Here is a 19755-nt window from a genome sequence, read left to right as displayed (position 1 = left end):
CACAGAGAAAATCTGATCTGTTGCTGATTTGCTGGAGTGAAGACTCTTTGGTATGAGCCAATGATGTTCTGGGCGAATGGTGGTGGCAGTATTTGTCCGTTGTCTTGAGTTGATGGGACCTCCAACTCGCCGATGTTCTGGTTGTTCAGTAGTTCATTAAAATACTCAACCCATCGCTCCAATTTGCCCATTCTGTCGGCCGTATTTATGATAACGTTCTTCAGGTGATTGTGAAAATCATTTGTTAATGCTTCATCTCCAGGATCTCTGTTGACTGCGGTTATTGCGGCATCCATTTCCCTGTTATAGGTGTTGCGGAGGGCTGTGTTGTGGATGGCTTCAGTGTTAACTCTCACCTGATTGTCAGAGGGGGTTTTGGGTCGTGTCAACGGGATAGTGATCCGAGGCTATATTGTTCTGACATTCATCAAGGTTGAGAGGTAGCGGCGTTCGATCAACATGTGGTCAATTTGGTTGAAAGTGGTCCCGTCTGGAGAGGCCCATGTATGTTTGTGGACCGCTTTCCGCGCAAACCACGTACATCCAACAACCATTTAGTATGACACTGCTAATTGAATAATCCGTAGTCCGTTATCATTTGTATTTTGATGTAAGCTATGGGTGCCAACGTATCGCCTGAATACGGGCTTCTTCCCTACTTGGTTGTTAAAATCCCCAAGTATGATTTTGATATCATATCTGGGACAGGCTTCAGGGGTTCGTTCTACTGTCTCGTAGAAGGTATCCTTCTGCGACTCAGCAATCTTCTCTGTAGGGGCGTGAATGTTAATGAGGCTTATATTTCTAAATTTGTCTCTGAATCGCAGAGTGCATAGCAGTTCGCTTATGTTTTCAAAGGAGATGGGGTTTGGTAGTAGAGCTGTTGGTGTTGGTTCAGCAGGCGTTTCCCAGGTTTTATGCTCCATCGTGGGTTCCAATCCCCGTTTCGCCCTGGGACCTATCCTACGCTAGTGCAGGCAATTAATTGATCTGTTCATGGCAATGCATGAATTCCAAATTAAAGCCAAATAAATCTTCACAGGCAAAATCAATTCTCATAACCGGTAAAACAATTTCCCAGAGTCCTTTTATAACAAACATAAGACAAAATTATGAATCACATTCATTTCATTTCATAAAACGCTAGGATAGATTTTATAGATCCATAAAGAGGATACAAACCCTCATTGATTATTTCATACGAATATTGTCATCGATTGCGAAATTCGTTTGATGGTGCCAATCAATCTGCATACATTCTCATACATATATATCCATCCATGTAGATTGAACGTACTTTAATATTTTCCCACATACAAAAGATTGAAATTTTCAGTAGGTTTTATAGAAAATGTTTTCCATTTGGCTGCTTTTCACGTCCTTTTATTATGTAATCCTATTGTACGTAAAAGATTTTTGGGTTTCCTTTTTACCGCAAAATATTCCATGAAATAAAGTTGTATCTATAAAATTTATAACGGAAATTTTGATATTAAAGTTATAGACCCAGTTCTGAATAGTTGTTGTCAATTAAGCTGGAAGAGATGTGAATTTTTGCGTAAAGTACAATAGGACAATCAGGTTTTATGGTTCATAATTCTTCGAATGGAAAAAATTGTGTGTTTTAAGCGTTACATTTTGTTCAGAATCAGAACTGTGAATTTCAGTTAAAGAGGTAGAAATTTATTAAACATTTTATGGATATTTGACGAAAGAACAATATGCCAAATATAACCACCTTCCGGGTTACCAATTTCGACTGGTTTCTCTTTTTATTAAGGTTTTGTATGGAAACGTTCCACTGTCTATATGTCACACGCACCTTTCTCGAAACACAACCTATAAACACATATGTAAACAATCGGTGCTAATACTTTTTTCAGCCACTGTAACCACGTGCAATATCAAATAAAAAAACTAACTTCTTCTCAAGCCTTAATTGCGATATTACTTTCAAAGTGGATTAGTAGAAATTTTGAAAACCCTGGTATATGGTTCTCGAAATTAGACAGTTCTTTATTGTGAGAGAAATACGAGAGAAAAGCTAGGAATTCAGTCCCCTCGATTTTAGTGAATTTTAACAGGCGTTCAATAAGTCCATTGGAAATCCCGTACAACTTAATCAGTTTACGACGGCAGACCCAATATTGCAGTAGAGCCCAGTTGCGCTGACAAACGAAGTGAAAGCATGTCACAGGGAGTACTGGAGTGTTCGAAACATTCAATCCTGGGCCAAATCAGTGTTACTAGGTGATCATATCGATCTTATTGAGGTCGCTCATTTGAAGTTCTCTTTATATTTCTGTGTGTCCGGATAGCTGAGTGGTTAGAGTACAAGGCTGTCATACGGAAGTTTACGGTTCAAATCTCACTGATGGCAGACTGATCCTGCTAAATTTGGTGAAAATCGCACCATTGCTAACAAAGTTATACAAGGTTAAATCTGTCACTCCTCTGCAAATTCAAGACTATGAATGTCAATATCACTTGAAAGTGGCTATTTTCACATAATATATGCATATTTTACGTGCTACATGCTAATGGGACAAATCTACACCCAAACCTCTTTATGAAAGAAATACACAAAACCTTTCATACCTGAAGCGTCTAGCTTCCGGTTTCCCGACTTGTTTAGTCTTCAGCGCAGGCAGCAGTACGGATTAGAACACTATTGTAATTAATTAAAATTAAACTAAAAAACTATCATAGACTAATAAACGCAACCACCCACTGAAAGAAAACGAGGGAATTCCCTGAGAATCACCGGCATTTGTAGGCTGGTCAAATTCTGGGATGAAAACATATTGGAGTCCACGTTGATTTCAAAATCTACTAACATCTCTTGCACTTAATGCAAAATTTTTCAATCCAAGTAGATTTGGCTCTGTCCGCGTATGATTTTCATATCGCTCTGTGGATATCATCTGCTCATTAATAAGCATGTGTTTTGTGCGTGGCAGTTTATAATGCTTGCTCAATAAGCTGTATCAAATATGTATATATGTATGTGGTTGCCATTCACAGTTTAATGCCCTTAATGGGGTATAACACGTGAAGTGCGCCGATCCTCGTTTAGGATAAACGAAATGTGTTGCAATGCGCTCCAGGACTTTTCAACACACTTGTGCTCTCCCTGCATTGTTCTGGGCCATCCTGGGGCATCCATTCGTCTGCTATCTTGGAACAGTGGATTCCTTTGCCACTGTCTGGCGTAGTCAGCCACGGAATTATCGCCTTTCCTTAATATGTGACGTATTCATTTCGCCTTCTGATGAATACGTCAACTGTTGCTGGCGCCGACCAAGTTTTTCGTCCGAAATTGTTTTAGACTAGTGTTTCCTAATAATAAGTTCATCGTAGACAAGTGTTGACGAAAGCTTGGATCCTTGAGTAACAGAAGTACTCCCTTACCATGTACTATTTCCATATAGAACATAAGCGCAGAACAGTCTCAACTTGGTCTTAACTGCATTTCCAGATTTAAGAAAAAGCAGCGAAGGTGGATCTGGCACTGATAGGGATAATGCGATGACTCGTCGGACCGAAAACCCTGGCTTTGTTGGTGTTTATCTGCAGTCCCACTGCCCTTCTCTCTATTACAAAATTCAGAGCCAGTTGGTCAAGCTCCATAATTCCGTGAGAGAGTATTCAGATGTCAGCCTATTCGAGGTTACTTCACTGTGCTTTACATGGCTACCTGTCTCGCGGACTTAATCCCACGGTCTTCTAAGGCACGGATTGATTTTGTGACCACAATGAGAGCCCCGCTGCGACAATAACAACGGTACCAGTCTATGCCATGTGTATGGCTTAGCATTCATACTGGTGGATGCAAGACCCCCTAAATCTCTATCGAACTGGGGAGTACAGCTTCCGTGTTCAAACGTAACAGTACGCTGAGGCTCGAAGTTCTCTGTTCGCTTGAAAGTAACCACAACCCCCATAAAGCTCCCACTAGGGGACCAACCAAGCTGAACGCCCATACAACCATGGTACCAACATCTCTGGAGCATTCGCCTACTGCATCATGGCCGGCAAAGCATTGTGATACAGCGTGTCATAGTCCATTAAAACCCTACACCTCATTCGGACAAGGCTGCATGAAACACATCACTCATAACAAGAAACAACCCCGCCAGACTCCGACTTGAATCAAAAATTCCTCTGAGATTTTACCTCGACGAACTGACATTTTACGCCATCATATGTCGTCCTGATAATTGTTATTAGTTTCTCCGGGATTCTCGTCCTGCGTTAAGTACTCCAGGCATACTCCTTATTCACGCTATGGAAATCCTCCTCAAAACCGATATAGAGCAAGTCTAGCGGAATTCTAATCTCCGTGGACTGTTCCTAAATGATTCGTGGAGTCCTAAAGTTTTCAATGCGGGAGGATGGAGAGCAGAAACCAGTCAGCTCAGTCGATCTTGACTTCGAGATTTTCGCTGATGCTTTCCAGGTAGCACGAAAATACCCCTCCAATTGTCGCAATCACGACCGGTACGCTTCCTTGGAATTTTAACGGTTACGCCTTTCTCCCAGTCTCTGGGAAAGGTCTTGAATTGTCAGGATTTCCGTATTCTGCAGAAACTGGTGGGGCAGCAATGAAGAGCTTTACTTGTAGACCGTTGAGCGCAGTTTACTCCGGTTGACTACATTAATATCGTAGATACTTTCTCTTCTATTTGAAGGAGCAGTGAGGTCCGCATTCCAGTACTTCAGCTACTCATCATCGTAGATGAGGAGCCGACGTTTAGGTCCGCATATGACTAACGAAAGATCTTCGCCATGGAAATCTTAAATGAAAATTACGTACACTATATGGAGAGGGTATTATTGCTAAGATTAACAGCTTTAGCAATGAAACAATTAGCGTCCTTGGCATTACATAAATGATACAGGGACAAGAGCATTATCCCAGAATTCCTATAAAGTAAACAATGTTTCGCAACCATGAAATCCCAGAAAATTCCCCGCAAAGCTGGCCTTCTTTTCCTGAAAGAACGTACCCAATTTGCGAAAAAAATATATTTAAACCAAATTTCGCATGATCTACTAAAATTACACTTAAAGCAGTCAACCAAAATAACACCGGACATATGGAATAAACTAGACCAAATTTTACGAATAGGCCGGCGAAGCTTATTTACAATCTACGCAAACACGAGAAAGGAAATTCGACAAATCATCACCGTGATCGAGCACAAAAAATCTGGTCTTCACAGTCAGTAATTTGTCTAATCAAAACATTGACGATACGGCTACGGAGAAGAATCGCTAACATATTTTCTAGAAACAAAACTCAACGACCCAACCTAACGAAACAAAGAAATTCCGTGCACAGCATAAATTAAACCAAAATCCTAAAATCACCATTCTTTCCGCCGACAAGGGAAACACAACAATCCCGAATAACACCGACAACGACTCCGGTATCTCTGAACTCCTAACCGATGGTTCCTACGTAAACTCAGAAAAGACCCCACTATCACAATTTCAACCACAACGAAAATCTTACTGAAGAAGTCATAATTACCAGAAGACACTATCAGGAAACTCATCCCAAGGAATCCAATAACCCCACAGTTCTATAGCCTGCCAAAAATCCATAAACAAAACACCCCACTCAGACCTATTTTAAGCGCCATCGACTCTCCAACGCTACGTTACTTAACAGGACGATTAACGCCGTTCAGTGGCAACACCGATACACACATTCAGAACTCGTTTCACCTATGGGCAAAAGAAATAACCAAGAAACAGAGGAGTCCCAAAGGAAACACGGATTCACAGAACGGGGCATTAATAATAATAATATCGTTGGCACGACAATCCATATTGGATCAGGGCCTTGAAGTGTGTTAGAGCACTTCATTCAAGACCGTAACGGTACACTACAGTAGACTGTAGGAGACAATGTGGTCAGCATTGCGCTCGCCCGAGATTATTACCCTGATTTGACTCAGGCACTCATTCACAGCTGAGTCGACTGGTACCCGACGTCAAAGCACGATAAAAATCCCACTGCCACCAGTGAGATTTGAACCGTGACCTTCCGTACGATAGCTTTGTGCTCTAACGACTCAACTATCCGGAATGGGGCATTACTTTACATAAAAGGCACGAGGGCGCAAATCAGGAGAATTATCAGGAAACACAAAATCCGCACTACTGCACAAACCGGCGACCAAAATAAGGCAAACGCTAAAAACCGGGAACGACAAAATGCCGCCACTTCACACATCAGGGGTATTTAAAATTCCTTGCTTTTGTAGAAGAGTCTACATAGGGTGACCGGTAGGACGATTCAGCCACGGATTAAGGACGACGATAGCGATATAAAAGACAACCGCTTCAAAGAATCAGCCCTAGTAGAACACAAATGGTTATCAGCGCATCAATTCTCCTTCCACAGGGCCATACTATCAAAAAATGGCTCACATTACCCCGAAAATATGATGAGGACATTGAGATAAAAAAACACCCAAACAATGTAAGCAGAGACCACGGTTATACTAAACTAACACAATTCATAAAAACTTTTTATATCTTAAAATGTCAGCGGAGTGCACATGTCGATTCCTTTTTTTTTTCTCCAGGTCGTTGTTAGTCGAAGTAGAAGTCCAGCAATTATTTTTTTAAAATGACATTCTGCCGTCCTTTCATGGCACTCTGCTCGCCACTCCTGTGGCGAGGTCTAAACTGAGTGGAGAGCGCCGGTGGCGCCATCTGTCCGCTGGTATTCACAAGATTCCAAATAAATTTCGAATGCCGCGAATCCTGCCGCTCCACAATACTATAAATTCATTAAAGGATAATAATTTAATTAATCAGGAAACGGAGCGAACTTAGCCTTAGACGCACACCCTGAAGAAGTGAGTCGGATTGCTCACGAAATTGGCAACGGAAACGAAGTATGTTGCTGAAAATCAAAAAAAAATAATCATTAATCTTTTCTTGCAGCCCAGTCTACGTTGAACTTACCGGCATTTGACACCCAACTGGCATTATGTCAAACTCTATGCTGGAACAATTTCCCACCAACGACGACGCGACGCGAAGTAACTGTATCCAGAAACCTTCCACCATTATCGTTATAGTTACCAAGACAGTGATTCCCCATCTCATTTCCCGGCAAGTAGTTGTCAGAGCCTACCTTGCCATTCAGGTCACCCATCTCGATCATAATGAACACCTTTAGAAAACCTCTCCTGAATTGCATACAATTTGGTCTGGAAAACTCCTTTCTCTTCTGCATCGGCAATCTCTGTTGGTGCCCAGTACTGTACTACTTAAATGTTTTTTATTCTGGCCCGTAATCAATATTCTATCCGGAACTATTACTGAGAAGCGTACCCATATTCAAGTAACCATGTCCAGTAGATAGCGCTTGCATTGTTATTAGAAAAAAACGAAATCTGCAGGTTGTTCAGCCTCAGGTTTCTGTCCATTTTAGTCGCCTGTTACGACAGCCATGATAGTATACTATGCATTGTTAATACCCACCTCACAAAAGAGTTACTGTTTTAATCTGGTAAAGATCAATAAATTAGTAGCGAACACTATTGAAGGCCCTGCCTCCTCCCTGAGGCGCCTGGAAGTTACATGGCTATTTAGACTAGTAGCTCATCCATCTCCTTTTCTTAGACGGCCTTAAACCGTTTTTGGAGAAGTTTGGCCAGTTATGGTGCAGGATGCAGGCAGGTCTCCCATGGTTAAAAACCGGACAAATTGTACCAATTGGTTGGGGGTTGGGTAGGGCTGGCAATCCTACATGGAAAACCGATGCTACGAAACCACAGAAGCAGCCTCGGACAGAATGAACTTTAAAACGACGAACCCGGCAACGAAAACGGAACAAAGATTTGCGCAATTTCTCATGGAACATGCGTGTACAGACCGAATACTGCTGAGCAGCTAGCCGATATCCTGTCCCAATATAAGGCTGATGCGTTGCTAAAGATGCGCAGGAACCGGCCATCATATATTATAGCGGCCATCCAGTAACCTTTGTGCTCGCCAAAAAGTGAAACCTGCTGTTATTGACTTTGAAAATATAAACGAAAGGCTATGCACTCTGCGTTTGCGAAGCAAATTTATAACTGTATACCTCTTTAATGTTCATTCCGCTACAGAGGAAACTGCGGAGTCGAAGAAGGCTGCCTTCTATGAGGCAATTGAGCGGGCCCTCGCAACCTGCCCAAGTATGATTTCAAAATCATATTTGGACATTTCAACAGTCATGAAAGGGCGGAGCCCGTATTCAGGCGATACGTCGGTTCTCGTAGCTTACGTAAGGATACTAATGATAACGGACTATGGATTATTCAGTTAGCAGTATCGCACGAGATCGTTGTTGGAAGTACCTGGTTTGCGCGGAAAGCGGTCCACAAGCATACGTCGGCCTCTCTTCTTGATTGAACTTGAAAACTGTACACGGTCATGAGAGAATTCGTTTTCCTGACGAAATTTATAAGACTGGCTAGGCTGACCCTGAAAAATGAGCGAGGCCAGATAAAAGCAGCAGGATCAGGGACAAGGGCTCTAGAGAAAGATTGAGCAAGCGGCGCGACATCTTCGTTTAATGAAGGCAAGACGAAGTACATGGTGACAACGTTAGCACCAAAAACCAAAAAAATTATAACATCGAATCGCACTGGTCAAACGAAAACTATAAAGGGAGGTGACTACAACTTTGACACCGTTGACAATTTCTCCTATCTAGGGTCGAAAATCACAACCGATAACAACTACGATGATGAAATTCGCGAACGGTTGGTGGCAGCCAGACTGTTTCAGCTTATAAAACTGTTTCCTTCGAAACTTCTCACCATAGGGTGAAAACTCTTACTGTACAATGCTATGATCTTACCAGTCCTTGTGTATTCCTTGGAGACTTTGGTTTTTAGCATAAGAAAGTGCGAACTCGTGGCCGCGTTTGAGAGAAAAATCCTCCGAAGAATGTTTGGTCCGCTACATTAGGATGGATAATTCCGTAGCCTAAATCCAAATTCCGAAATCTATGAACGATACCACGACCGTCAATTGGTTGCGGAGGACGGGTCACTTGATTCGTATGGAGGGGGGGCTGATGCAGCCCGGAAAGTATATAAAGGCAATATCTATGATAGAAAAAAAAAAGACGGGGCAGATCCTGCCTGAGATGGAGCGATGCCGTAGACAGGCAGCCAGCTAGATAGCTTTTAGAGATATCGAATTGCTGGAAACCGGTATTCGTGGAGTTCCTTATTAAGGCATACCTAGACCGGAGACCGGTTGTTGCGCCGTTGATGATAGTGATACAAACAACTAAGAAAGCTAAACAAATCGGGAAACCGGAAGCTGATCGCTTCGGGTATGAAAGGTTTTGTTTGCTTCTTCTGTGAGTATATTCGAGTGTAGAACTATCCCATTTGTACGTAGCCCGTTATGTATATGCATTTAGTATGTCTGACTACCTATCATACTTTAGTGTGATATTGATATTTAGTTGAAATAAATTTACTCAGTAAAGTCAAGTTTGAGCTTCTGTAACTTTGTTAGTAATAGTACGATTTTGATCAAACTTGGGGATAATATGCTTCATATTATTTTTTATACTACTACTAACTTTTATAACCCTGGGATAAACTTAAGTGGGGTTTTATTCAATTTCCCCAAAAATATGGTAGTATACTATTATTAACTTAATTTGAACGGATATCGATATGGAGAGTAGTTTGAGGCCTGGGCACCATATAGATGCAGCTTCGTGATTTTTTTCAGATTTTTCGGTTAGGAATGGGTCCGTTAAAGAAATCATCACTTTCCACCCCTCCCACGCCTTTCTAACAAATTTCAAAACTAAAGTAGAAAGTAGTTATCAAGACCTTTCATTTGATATCCCACATGACTATATTCGATGAAAAAAAAATGCACACCCCCCTTTTACATGTATGGGGACCCCCCTCTAAATCTCAACGTAGATCCACTGTTAATATGAGATACCTTTATATGATGATGACGTCATACTTGTGTTGGAATCCAACATATTTACATGAAATTGAAACTTCGACTTTCAATAGGTTTGTTAATAGTAGTTAGGCTTCCGTCAAGCTTCCCACAATTATGTCCTATTTTATCCTTTATACAGATACAATATTGTACTTCTACGGTGAACTTCGTGACAACAGTAAATCTGACGTGATAGATATTGAATCCATAAGGTGTAAGCTTTTATGTGAAACGAAATCTTAAAAAATAACATATTGGTCCCATTAGTTTTTTTCGATTTCGATGAAATGGCCGGTCGCTTATAGGAAGTATTCGTACTAGACACAAGGTTACTTTTAACTGCAATACAACTCTTTCACTGAGGGGCTTAATTTAGAATATTCGTCAAATTATTGTGACAAGACGAACTTATTACGACACAGAATTATGCGTGGAACATGCTTTCTTTGCAGGTTCTTACTACTACCCATTTCAACTGAGAGGAGTTAATGATTTTCACTCGGATATCCACGTCCTTCTTTACTATGCAAAAGGACATTCCACGTTTAAGAAATGAATACAAAACGAATATAATTAACAAATTTCTACGTGACTGCTTCCTTCAGTTTGCCATCCTTCCATCGCGAGCTCCATTTTCAAAACTAGAATTGACACGTTGACCATATCCAGCATTTCTTGTTAGGATAATTAATTTTCTCATTCCCCTGCTTGTTAACTCGTTTTATTATAGTACGGAGACATCTCTTGTCTGACGGCAGACTAGAAACTCAGAACTATAACGTCCATTTTAGAATACCCTCGTTACCATAGCACGTTTTAGAATAACAGTTTCCATTATTCAGATTTGCAGTTTTCGCCTTGGGATCATCTGCTTATCCTAACTTTTGTGCATTTGGAAAATATGTGGATAATATACTTGGTGAGTTGGGTGGTGAACGACTTTTAAAATTGTCCTTTGGAGACGAAATGTGCGGCCAGGAACAAGCCTTTCGAAAGTGGGCACCAGAAGTGTTTAAGGTGAGTAACTTTTCTGCTGGTTATAAAATTATAAATGTCCTTGATATACGTCTAAATCCAATTATTTACAGGTCGCCTGTGAAACATTTTGTCTTGACCCCGATGAGACATTCTCGGACGCATCGTTCGCGCTTCAAAATGAATCGTTAACACTGAACACAGTACGTTTGATATCGTTCAAGGAAACTGCTCCTATTGAGCAGCTTCTTAGCAAATTCCACAACAAAAATGTCGCCAAGTATCATTTGAAAAGGAAACCTGTTAACTTGCATGGTGAGAATAGCACTGCCCGAGCAACGATACGTGTGGAAATTATAGCTCCTGGTGTCAATTATGAACCTGGTGACCATGTGGGAATTTTCCCAGCAAATCGAAAAGACATTGTGGATGGAATACTCAAGCGACTGACAGGAGTAGACGATCCTGATGAAATATCACAATTACAGATACTGAAGGAAACACATACGTCGAACGGAATCTTCAAATCTTGGGAACCTCATGAAAAGATTCCAACGTGTTCGATCCGAACTCTCTTGACGCGCTTCTTTGATATCACGACCCCACCTTCAAGACAACTTTTAACTCTCTTCGGAACTTATTGCGAAGACAAGGTAGACGCCGAAAGAATTAACATTCTGGTAAACGAATCATCGGCTTATGAGGATTGGCGACACTGGAAAATTCCCCATCTTTTAGACGTACTTGAAGAGTTTCCCTCATGCAAACCACCGGCTTCCTTACTTTTAGCTCACCTTACACCGCTTCAACCAAGATTTTATTCAATATCATCCTCACTTAAAAAATATCGTGACGGTGTCCACCTTACTGTCGCAGTGGTAAAATATAAGGTGGAAGACGGAGACGGAGCCGAACATTTTGGGGTATGCTCAAATTACCTCGAGGGACTCGATGAAGGCGAGGAAATCTATATGTTCATCCGTAGTGCTCCTAGCTTCCATATGCCTAACGACAATACAAAGCCGGTCATCCTCATAGGACCAGGGACCGGAATCGCCCCATTCAGATCATTCTGGCAGGATTGGGAAATGAAAGCACTGGAAGAAAGTGATAACAAGCGTATGCCAAAAGTTTGGCTATTCTTCGGCTGTCGGACGAAGGAGCTGGATTTGTATCGCGAAGAAAAAGACAACATGGTTAAAGTGGGGATCCTGGATCGAGTATTTTTGGCACTTTCGCGAGAGAAAGACATTCCAAAGGTATTTTTTCCATTTGCTTATATCAACAATGAAATAGCGAGAGGAAGAGATTAAGTTTCAGAATCAACATTTTTCTGACAAAGTTGTTCACTTATCAAATAATCATAATATTCCCTTATGGTCGATAAACATTCGAAAACTTTTTCAAAAATATTTGACTCAACTTTCAAACTTTCCAACAGACATACGTTCAGGACTTGGCTGTACGTGAATCGGAAGCACTTTATGAAATTGTTGTTTTGGAGAAAGGTCACGTGTACGTATGCGGAGATGTTACAATGGCTGAGCACGTCTACCAGACGATAAGGTGAGTATATTTATTGAGCAATGCTTTAATAGAATGTAGTCTTAGCTACGCTAGATTAATTCAAAAGATGAATACATGTGGATAAAAATATTTTAAGATAAAAACGACTACTTTTGCCATTTTTCGTGTTCCGATTAGATTATTATCAATCGAATTTTAGCAATTATAGTGAGTGTAATCAACTTGGCTTTGGGATAATCAAAAGGCTCTACGTGGTATATGTTTTAATGTTATATCTGATTTGTTACAATATTTGTACACTTTCCAATTTGTTACAACCGAGCGGGACAAATTGAGACTCAGTATGTAGTGATAACCATCGAAAAATCACAATGGATATCTCGATTGACTTAAGCTAAAAGCTGCCAGAGAAAACCCCGTAAATCGACTCACGAGCAGTTGTGTTTCTTGGCCTATAGTCCCGCTTACTAAAAAAAACAGGTGCATAGCAAACCACCTTTTCCGTATTGTAATGATACAATGTAGACTGAGTCTATTCAGCCAAAATCACTAACCTAAGTTCAACTATTCCAGCATTTCGGAGAATCAAACATATGCAGTAAATTTTGCCAATCCATCGTGATAGAGGTAGTTCAAGTGTAAGGGTGCGTTCTTCGTATCATGTTGTTTTATAGGTGTTTTAAAATATTCTGAAGGTTGGGGCATAAGAATGCACTCGAAGTCCACCCTGCTTCACTGCTACCAAAACGTCAGTAACGCCTGGGATAGGGACTCTTACGGGTGCAACCTTTGGTTTGCTTTTGTACTCGGGAATTGTACGCGGCTTAGAAGAGGTTTCCTCGAAGTGTCATTGTGATCGTGATGGGTAATCTGCACGCCAAGGTAAGGGTTCAACTTAACCTTCCTCGGACATGTGATGGGATAACACGGTCTTGGCGAGTATTACAATAATGGATTGAATTTCCGCTTCTTCCACTGTTTCGGCATTTGTTACACATTGTTCCAACACACAGTTTGCTATAACGTCTATTGGATTTCAACTGACCGACACCGCACGAGCAATCAAATTGACCAGGTTGTGATCAGCAATCGATTTATTAGCTGTCTTCTAGATGTGCGTAATAAGTTAGGCACTGACATCGGCGATAACCATCTAATAGTCACTTACGTTCGCTTGCGTGTTGCGTCCACCACTTGTCGCAGGTTTGGGGAGCTGTGACCTCTCAATTTCAAAATAGACTGTTTACATTATCCAGCTGTCGTTCGACAACAGCTGTTTTCCTAATCGGACGGCAGATGCCCGCTTGAAAGTGTTGATGAGCATTACACTGCCATCAGAAATGTTCTTTTCTCAGCTGCTACTTAGGTCGTCGGCTACGTCCAAAAGAAGCGTCACAAGATCTGGTTGATTACGAAATCATGAGTTCAGATCGAAGAATAAAAGGAATTGAAGGTTCTATTTATCGATGCGAGTACTGACCAACGGGAGGCACTCAAGCTCCGATACTATGAGAAATCTGCGCAGTGATAAAAGGAAATTTGGTATTGTGCTGGAAGGACGTTAACGGTCAACGATAACGAGCAGCTTAACAAGTGAAATGAACCATTCACATCACACACCCGTGACCGTACGACATAGGGAATGCTCGTTAAGGTTCCAAAGAAAGGTACCCGTATTGAGTGTGGCAATTGGAGAGGTGACTTATTGCTCCCTAACGTCGCAAAAGTAACAGTAAAATAATTCTGGAATGCATCACTGAACATTTTGAAATCTGAATCGACAGGGAACAGGTTGGCTTTCGCTCTGGATCCTCCTGCATTGACCACATCGGCACCCTGTGGATGAATTTGGGGCAGTATGCGGAGTTTATATCTTTGATTTACTTGCTCTTAATCAACTTCGAGAAGGTAACAGCTATTGTCGGGGCGACATATGACGGCGCGAATGTCATATGCTGCACAGTGATAAAATATTAATGGAATTTAAGGTCCAAGCGGAATCCGCCATGCTTGCATCTTCTCACCGATATTATTTCTTCCTGTTATCGGTGAACAGATACATTTATGTATTTTCGGTAATGGATATGATATCTGCTGCGTCTATAGGCGCGACAATAACATAATAAATGTTCCGCGGATTTCGCTTCCTCATTACAAGGGGAACACGTACCATACAATTCCTGTTCTGAACCCAACTAATGAATTACGGCTAACCAGAATGCTCACAATACTTCTGCAAATCTTTCTTTACAGCAGGATAAACTTTGCAGTATATTTGTTAGTTTCTGATAGCATTTAGGCGCTGGCATCATATGAAGCTACTTTCTCGTTTTTGAAGGCAGCCTTGCGAGCTGCGATGCAACGCTCACTGAGGTCTGGCCAATTTGCTGTTTTGTAAGCCCTTCAGACATACCCAACAATGGGACATCAGTGCACATACTACCGACTATGTTCTTAGAGCATTATGTCTCAAAATATTATTCACTGAAGCTGGTAGTGTTCAGTTTTTTCTGTGTTAATTCCAATTTAACAAACATTTAAAAGATATCTTAATAGAAAGGTTGGGTTACATTCACATGTTTTAAGTTCATAACCTAACCTAAAAACTTTATAAAAACAACGGTCTCTGGTCTTAAATACGGTTCAATAACGGTCTCACTTGGGGTGTTCTTATACTTGGGTTGCGACTGTTTCAACATATTTACCGTCAAAGTCGTGTTCTCTTGGGGGCTTCTCAGACCTGGGTGACGGATGAACAACACAAATTTTTGCGCACCTTATCATTACTCATCAAATCGACCCTTATATATCGAGAACTCTGGCAATATAGGCTCCGTCCTAGCTATTAGTCCACTTGGGGTCTTTTCAGACCTGGGGGACAAATCAAAATGGCACACTCACCCACAAGGCATCTTTAGCTACTGACACTCCAATTACATGAGGTAAATTGGACCTTTTTTTTACTAAGGTATCCGAGATTTCATTTCCGCCTAAACCATAGTGACCAGGTACCCAAGGTGGTTCCATCGTATTGAGTCTAGAAATAGAGTTCAATCGGTTTCTACATTCCTGAACGATTTTCGAGGTAACCAATGGACTATTCAGCGTCCTCAGGGCTCCGTGGTTGTCGGTGCAGAGTGCGACGTGCCTACCCTTCAACCGCTCATCGATCCCCCAGGTGGCTGCCCTTGGGGTCACATGCACTTCAGCCTGACAAATCGTTGTTGCGGCGAATGTTTCGCTCGTACAACTGGTAATACCCAGACATACAGTTTTTTGCCATCTGGCTAATTTACAGTGAAAACTTGTTTGTTTCACCTTAACCCACCACACTGCAGAGGCATAAGCGAACATCATCTTTACGTTACTATCATTATCCTTTTAGTACAAGAAGCCTAATTCCCCATGTCCCCATGGCAAAGGTCCAGCTGCACAGTCCATAGGCTATGAGAGTTCGTTTCATCTTTACCTCTACAAATTTGTTCCAAAGAAGCTTCTTATCTAGACTGACTCCCGGATATTTCAATTCTTCGGAGAGTCGAAAGCTTGCACTCCTCATCTTTGCAACGCAAAGTCTCTCAAGTTACCACCTTTTTGTAAATAATGTCATTGTGGATTTATTTGGATTTACTCAAAGTCCATGCTCCACCAACTGTAATCAAATCAATGACCGAAATATACATTTCTACATACCGTTCCGAAATTCTGATCAAGAGCTCGTACATCTACGTGATCAGCAAGATGTGGGTACGTATCCCGGAGCATGACATTCTCAAAAAATATTTGTTAGCAGTCTCAACATCTTCCTTGAGCATCACTGGGTAGATGCCATCCATGCCTGGTCCTTTGGTGCATTTTGTAACGTTTTCATTGGTACCTACCACTCCCGGATGGTCTACTTCCAATCTGGAGCTCGTGAAAGTAGCATCCGGTTTTCTAAGAGAGTCCAACTTGGCCGACTCATCCCTTTCACAGAATGATGTAGACGTCGCCTAGTTGATTTGCTAAGCTTTTGCAGTGCTTTCCCGCGTTTGCCTTGGAAAATAGAACAAACCTCTACAAAGCACTCAAAAAGTGCGCAATTCTATGTTCCCAATTCTTCTATCGCTAAAGAAGTCCTTAGTCGCCTAGGGTGCTTCACTTTATTGCCAATAAGCTCATTGAATTTTGTAGGCATCGATGGCTGATGCCTGACAGTGAAACTAGCAAGTAGTCTAGAACCCGCCAGTATGTAATCAGCTCTAACACCTTTGAAGTACAAATTGTTAGGCCGATTACTCCACTTTTTCCTGACCCCACGAACGTAAGGACGCACCCTACGTGTGCGGTCCTGAGACCAGCTGAAGTGATAAAATCAAACCGCTTTTCTCCTCCTCCTCCTACCAGATCCCTTATATCTTATGTCAATGGAGGACATAAAGAATCATAGGATAGGCACACAAAGGCATTGTCAAACGACCCTAACAAGATTCTGGGAGCTGAACTGTCTCAGAATGATCGCATATAACAGTTTTGACATCAGGACAGAAACTCTCGGTCTAATAGATCTTTCATCGTGAAGGATCCTAGCTTCCTTAATTGATCCGAGGCTACAGATTGGGTTAAATCGAAACCATGGTTTTTGTACCAGAAAATGTAACGACAGACTTGTAACTTTGCCAGCAGATATTAGGAAGCTCGTGCAACCTGACGGTTAATTTGGTCATCCTGTATGTTTCCCACCATACCACCAGTTCCGTTCTGGCTTTCATTTGTTCCGTTAAAAGTAGGAGAAGTTACTAACCGGTAGGATTTACTCTATAGTCCTTTTGCCAGTGCAAGCTCCCATACAGGAGTCTACTACTGTAGAAGTTACTAATAGGTAGGGTTTACTCTGAAGTTGTCTTGCCAGTACAAGCACCCATACGGGAATCCGCCACAGTATGAAATATTCTCCGAGCAGATAGAAAAATCTAATGATCTATTGAAATTTATTGCAAAATTAGATCAAAATATTAAATTTTGACAACTTCGGAACACTTTTCCCGGCGGCAATGACGTCTACGAAAATCTGATATAATGTGTTCAAAAGCTTCCCAAATTTCCAAAATTCAAAATTAGGTGTATGCATCCGAACTAAAGATATATTTTTGTTGAATTAGATACGAGTCACTTGAAAAACCTGAGCATCAGTCCGGTCGGCTAATTCTCTTTACATTCTCACGCTAAAACAAACTGTTTTTCATACATTTAACACTAGAATAGCTTTTTTATTAGGAAGCAAAGCTCAAATATTTATCATAACGAAATATCTATTTTTTCTACATGTTATCTAAAATTAATATTATTCTAGGAAATAACAACTCAACTTATCAATATACTTAACATAACGTTCCTTCTTTCTTCTATTTTTACAGGAAAATCATTGCTAAAAAGGAGGATAAATCGGAAGCGGAAGTTGAAAAGTATATGCTATCGATGAGGGTGAGTACTATCTTTTTGGGAAAGGGGAAATGTTAGGAATATTAAATGCTCGTATTAATACTCCTTTTCGAACAAAAATATACATTTTTATATAAGTTTATTTCTTACTGAATCATTAGAATTTGGTTTCATTAAAATTCGAACCTACATACAGCCGATTCTATACATTGTTTTCCACCATCAATGAATCATAATAAGAAAATGGACCATCTCATTTCTGACTGCACTGTTAAGGCGTCGGTGCAATACACAAAGGGACATAAGCTGTATGTAAAGTGATCCAGAAAAACCTTGTTTTGAAGCATGGGCTAATTACGGAGACACGTTCAGTTTACTGATATGAGCCGCAGGCAGTCCGTTCTAACCGATTGCCATATAGCACCTGACTTGCTGTTAGTTGACAAGACGGCTTCCCTTGATGGCCTGGCCCTCGCATACAGTCTGCTGCAAACTATGCAGATATTCTGATACAATTTAGAGCAAACTCCCCGGTCCTGGTGTAATAATTAACTCAGGACTGCTTGAATTCGGGCTACCATCATTTCCGCTGCTTACGACGATGTTAGAACTGAGTGTTGGAATTTTGGAAAATATTTTGTTGGTTATTTTACAAATTCCGCTGTACCGCGGGGCTGTGTTTTTGTAGGGCTCTAGCCGAGCATTTGAGTGGACAATGGCAAACCTGGACTGATCCTCGATTACACATTGTCGGAAAAACGGGATAACGTGCCTCAAATCACTACAATTTCAATTTGCCCCAACCAAAAATAAACTTCGGATATGCTCCTGTATGCAGCATGAACAGGCCTATGTGGAAGCTTTTCGCATTATTAGGAAAAGCTAAGCTAAAAGTTGGTCATGGAAATGGGTTTTAAACTTTTGAAGAAAGGTACAAGGCGGTAGGTTTGGAAAGAAAATGAAATGAAATTTTCGCTATGAGTGTATCTCGGGAACGGAGTTAAGATATTGGGGGAAGTGTATTGGAAAAGCTAAGGGGTGTAAGACCGTGAGAGAGCAGAGGAAAAAACAAAGAAGAAATGGTGCATATTAGTGAATGCACTCTTTCGTTAGATTGTCACTGGACAAGACGGCTGGAATGCTGCACAACGCGGAACGCAAACTTAAAGTACCTGTTTTAGGTGAACTTATTCACACTTGCTATTTAATATAAGCGTATAGAGTTGACTACATATATCGATACAATACTGTTCAGAACAAACTATTTGTGTAAATGGCTCTTGAAAATTAGTGCATAATTCAATTTTTAATTATATTAAAAGTGGAATTGTTATGCACTCTAGGTTCCTCACATAAGAAACACAAAACCTTCCTTACCTGAAGCATTCACTTTCCGATTTCTAGACTGCCTTGATTTCGGTCCATATTTTGGCTTCAAAGTCAACCCAGGCTGAGGCCTAAACCATGTCATATTCTGTTAAATGATGAATGAAAAACTGATGTGCCAGGTTAGGAATATGCATTTAGCATGTCAGCTTTAGTACTTCGGGTTGTAAATTTACATGGTAAAGACAATTGTGAGCTACTATAACTTTGTTACTAATAGTATGATGTTGATCAAACCTGGAGATAATATAATATTATATAGATAATATATTTTATACTAGTACCAAATTTTATAACTCTGGGGTAAACGGACCCATTCTCAGAAACTACCCAACCGAAAAATCAGGAAAAAATCAGGAAGTTGCCTCTATATGGTGCCCAGGCCTCAAAATACTCTCCATATCCTGGTGATTTCAATGCTTGGGCGGCGTAGTAGGGAATCAAATGCTAAGG

General features: G+C 40.9%; 1 protein-coding gene across 2 annotated transcripts in view; it reads left to right on the top strand.

Annotated features, from left to right (window-relative positions):
- LOC119651134 (nitric oxide synthase) overlaps window positions 1–19755 on the top strand; it is a 359499-nt gene that overhangs the window by 322874 nt on the left and 16870 nt on the right. For both annotated transcript variants that reach the window (XM_038054529.1, XM_038054528.1), the window contains 4 exons: window positions 10836–11010; window positions 11082–12227; window positions 12410–12534; window positions 17892–17958. In XM_038054529.1, the coding sequence (XP_037910457.1) occupies window positions 10836–11010; window positions 11082–12227; window positions 12410–12534; window positions 17892–17958 (1513 nt within the window). The remainder of the gene's footprint in view (window positions 1–10835; window positions 11011–11081; window positions 12228–12409; window positions 12535–17891; window positions 17959–19755) is intronic.

This window comes from Hermetia illucens, chromosome 3 (assembly GCF_905115235.1).
Source record: "Hermetia illucens chromosome 3, iHerIll2.2.curated.20191125, whole genome shotgun sequence".
NCBI lineage: Eukaryota > Metazoa > Arthropoda > Insecta > Diptera > Stratiomyidae > Hermetia > Hermetia illucens.
The sequence above is the reverse complement of the archived record's forward strand: the minus strand, read 5'-3'. Positions and strand labels throughout refer to the sequence as shown.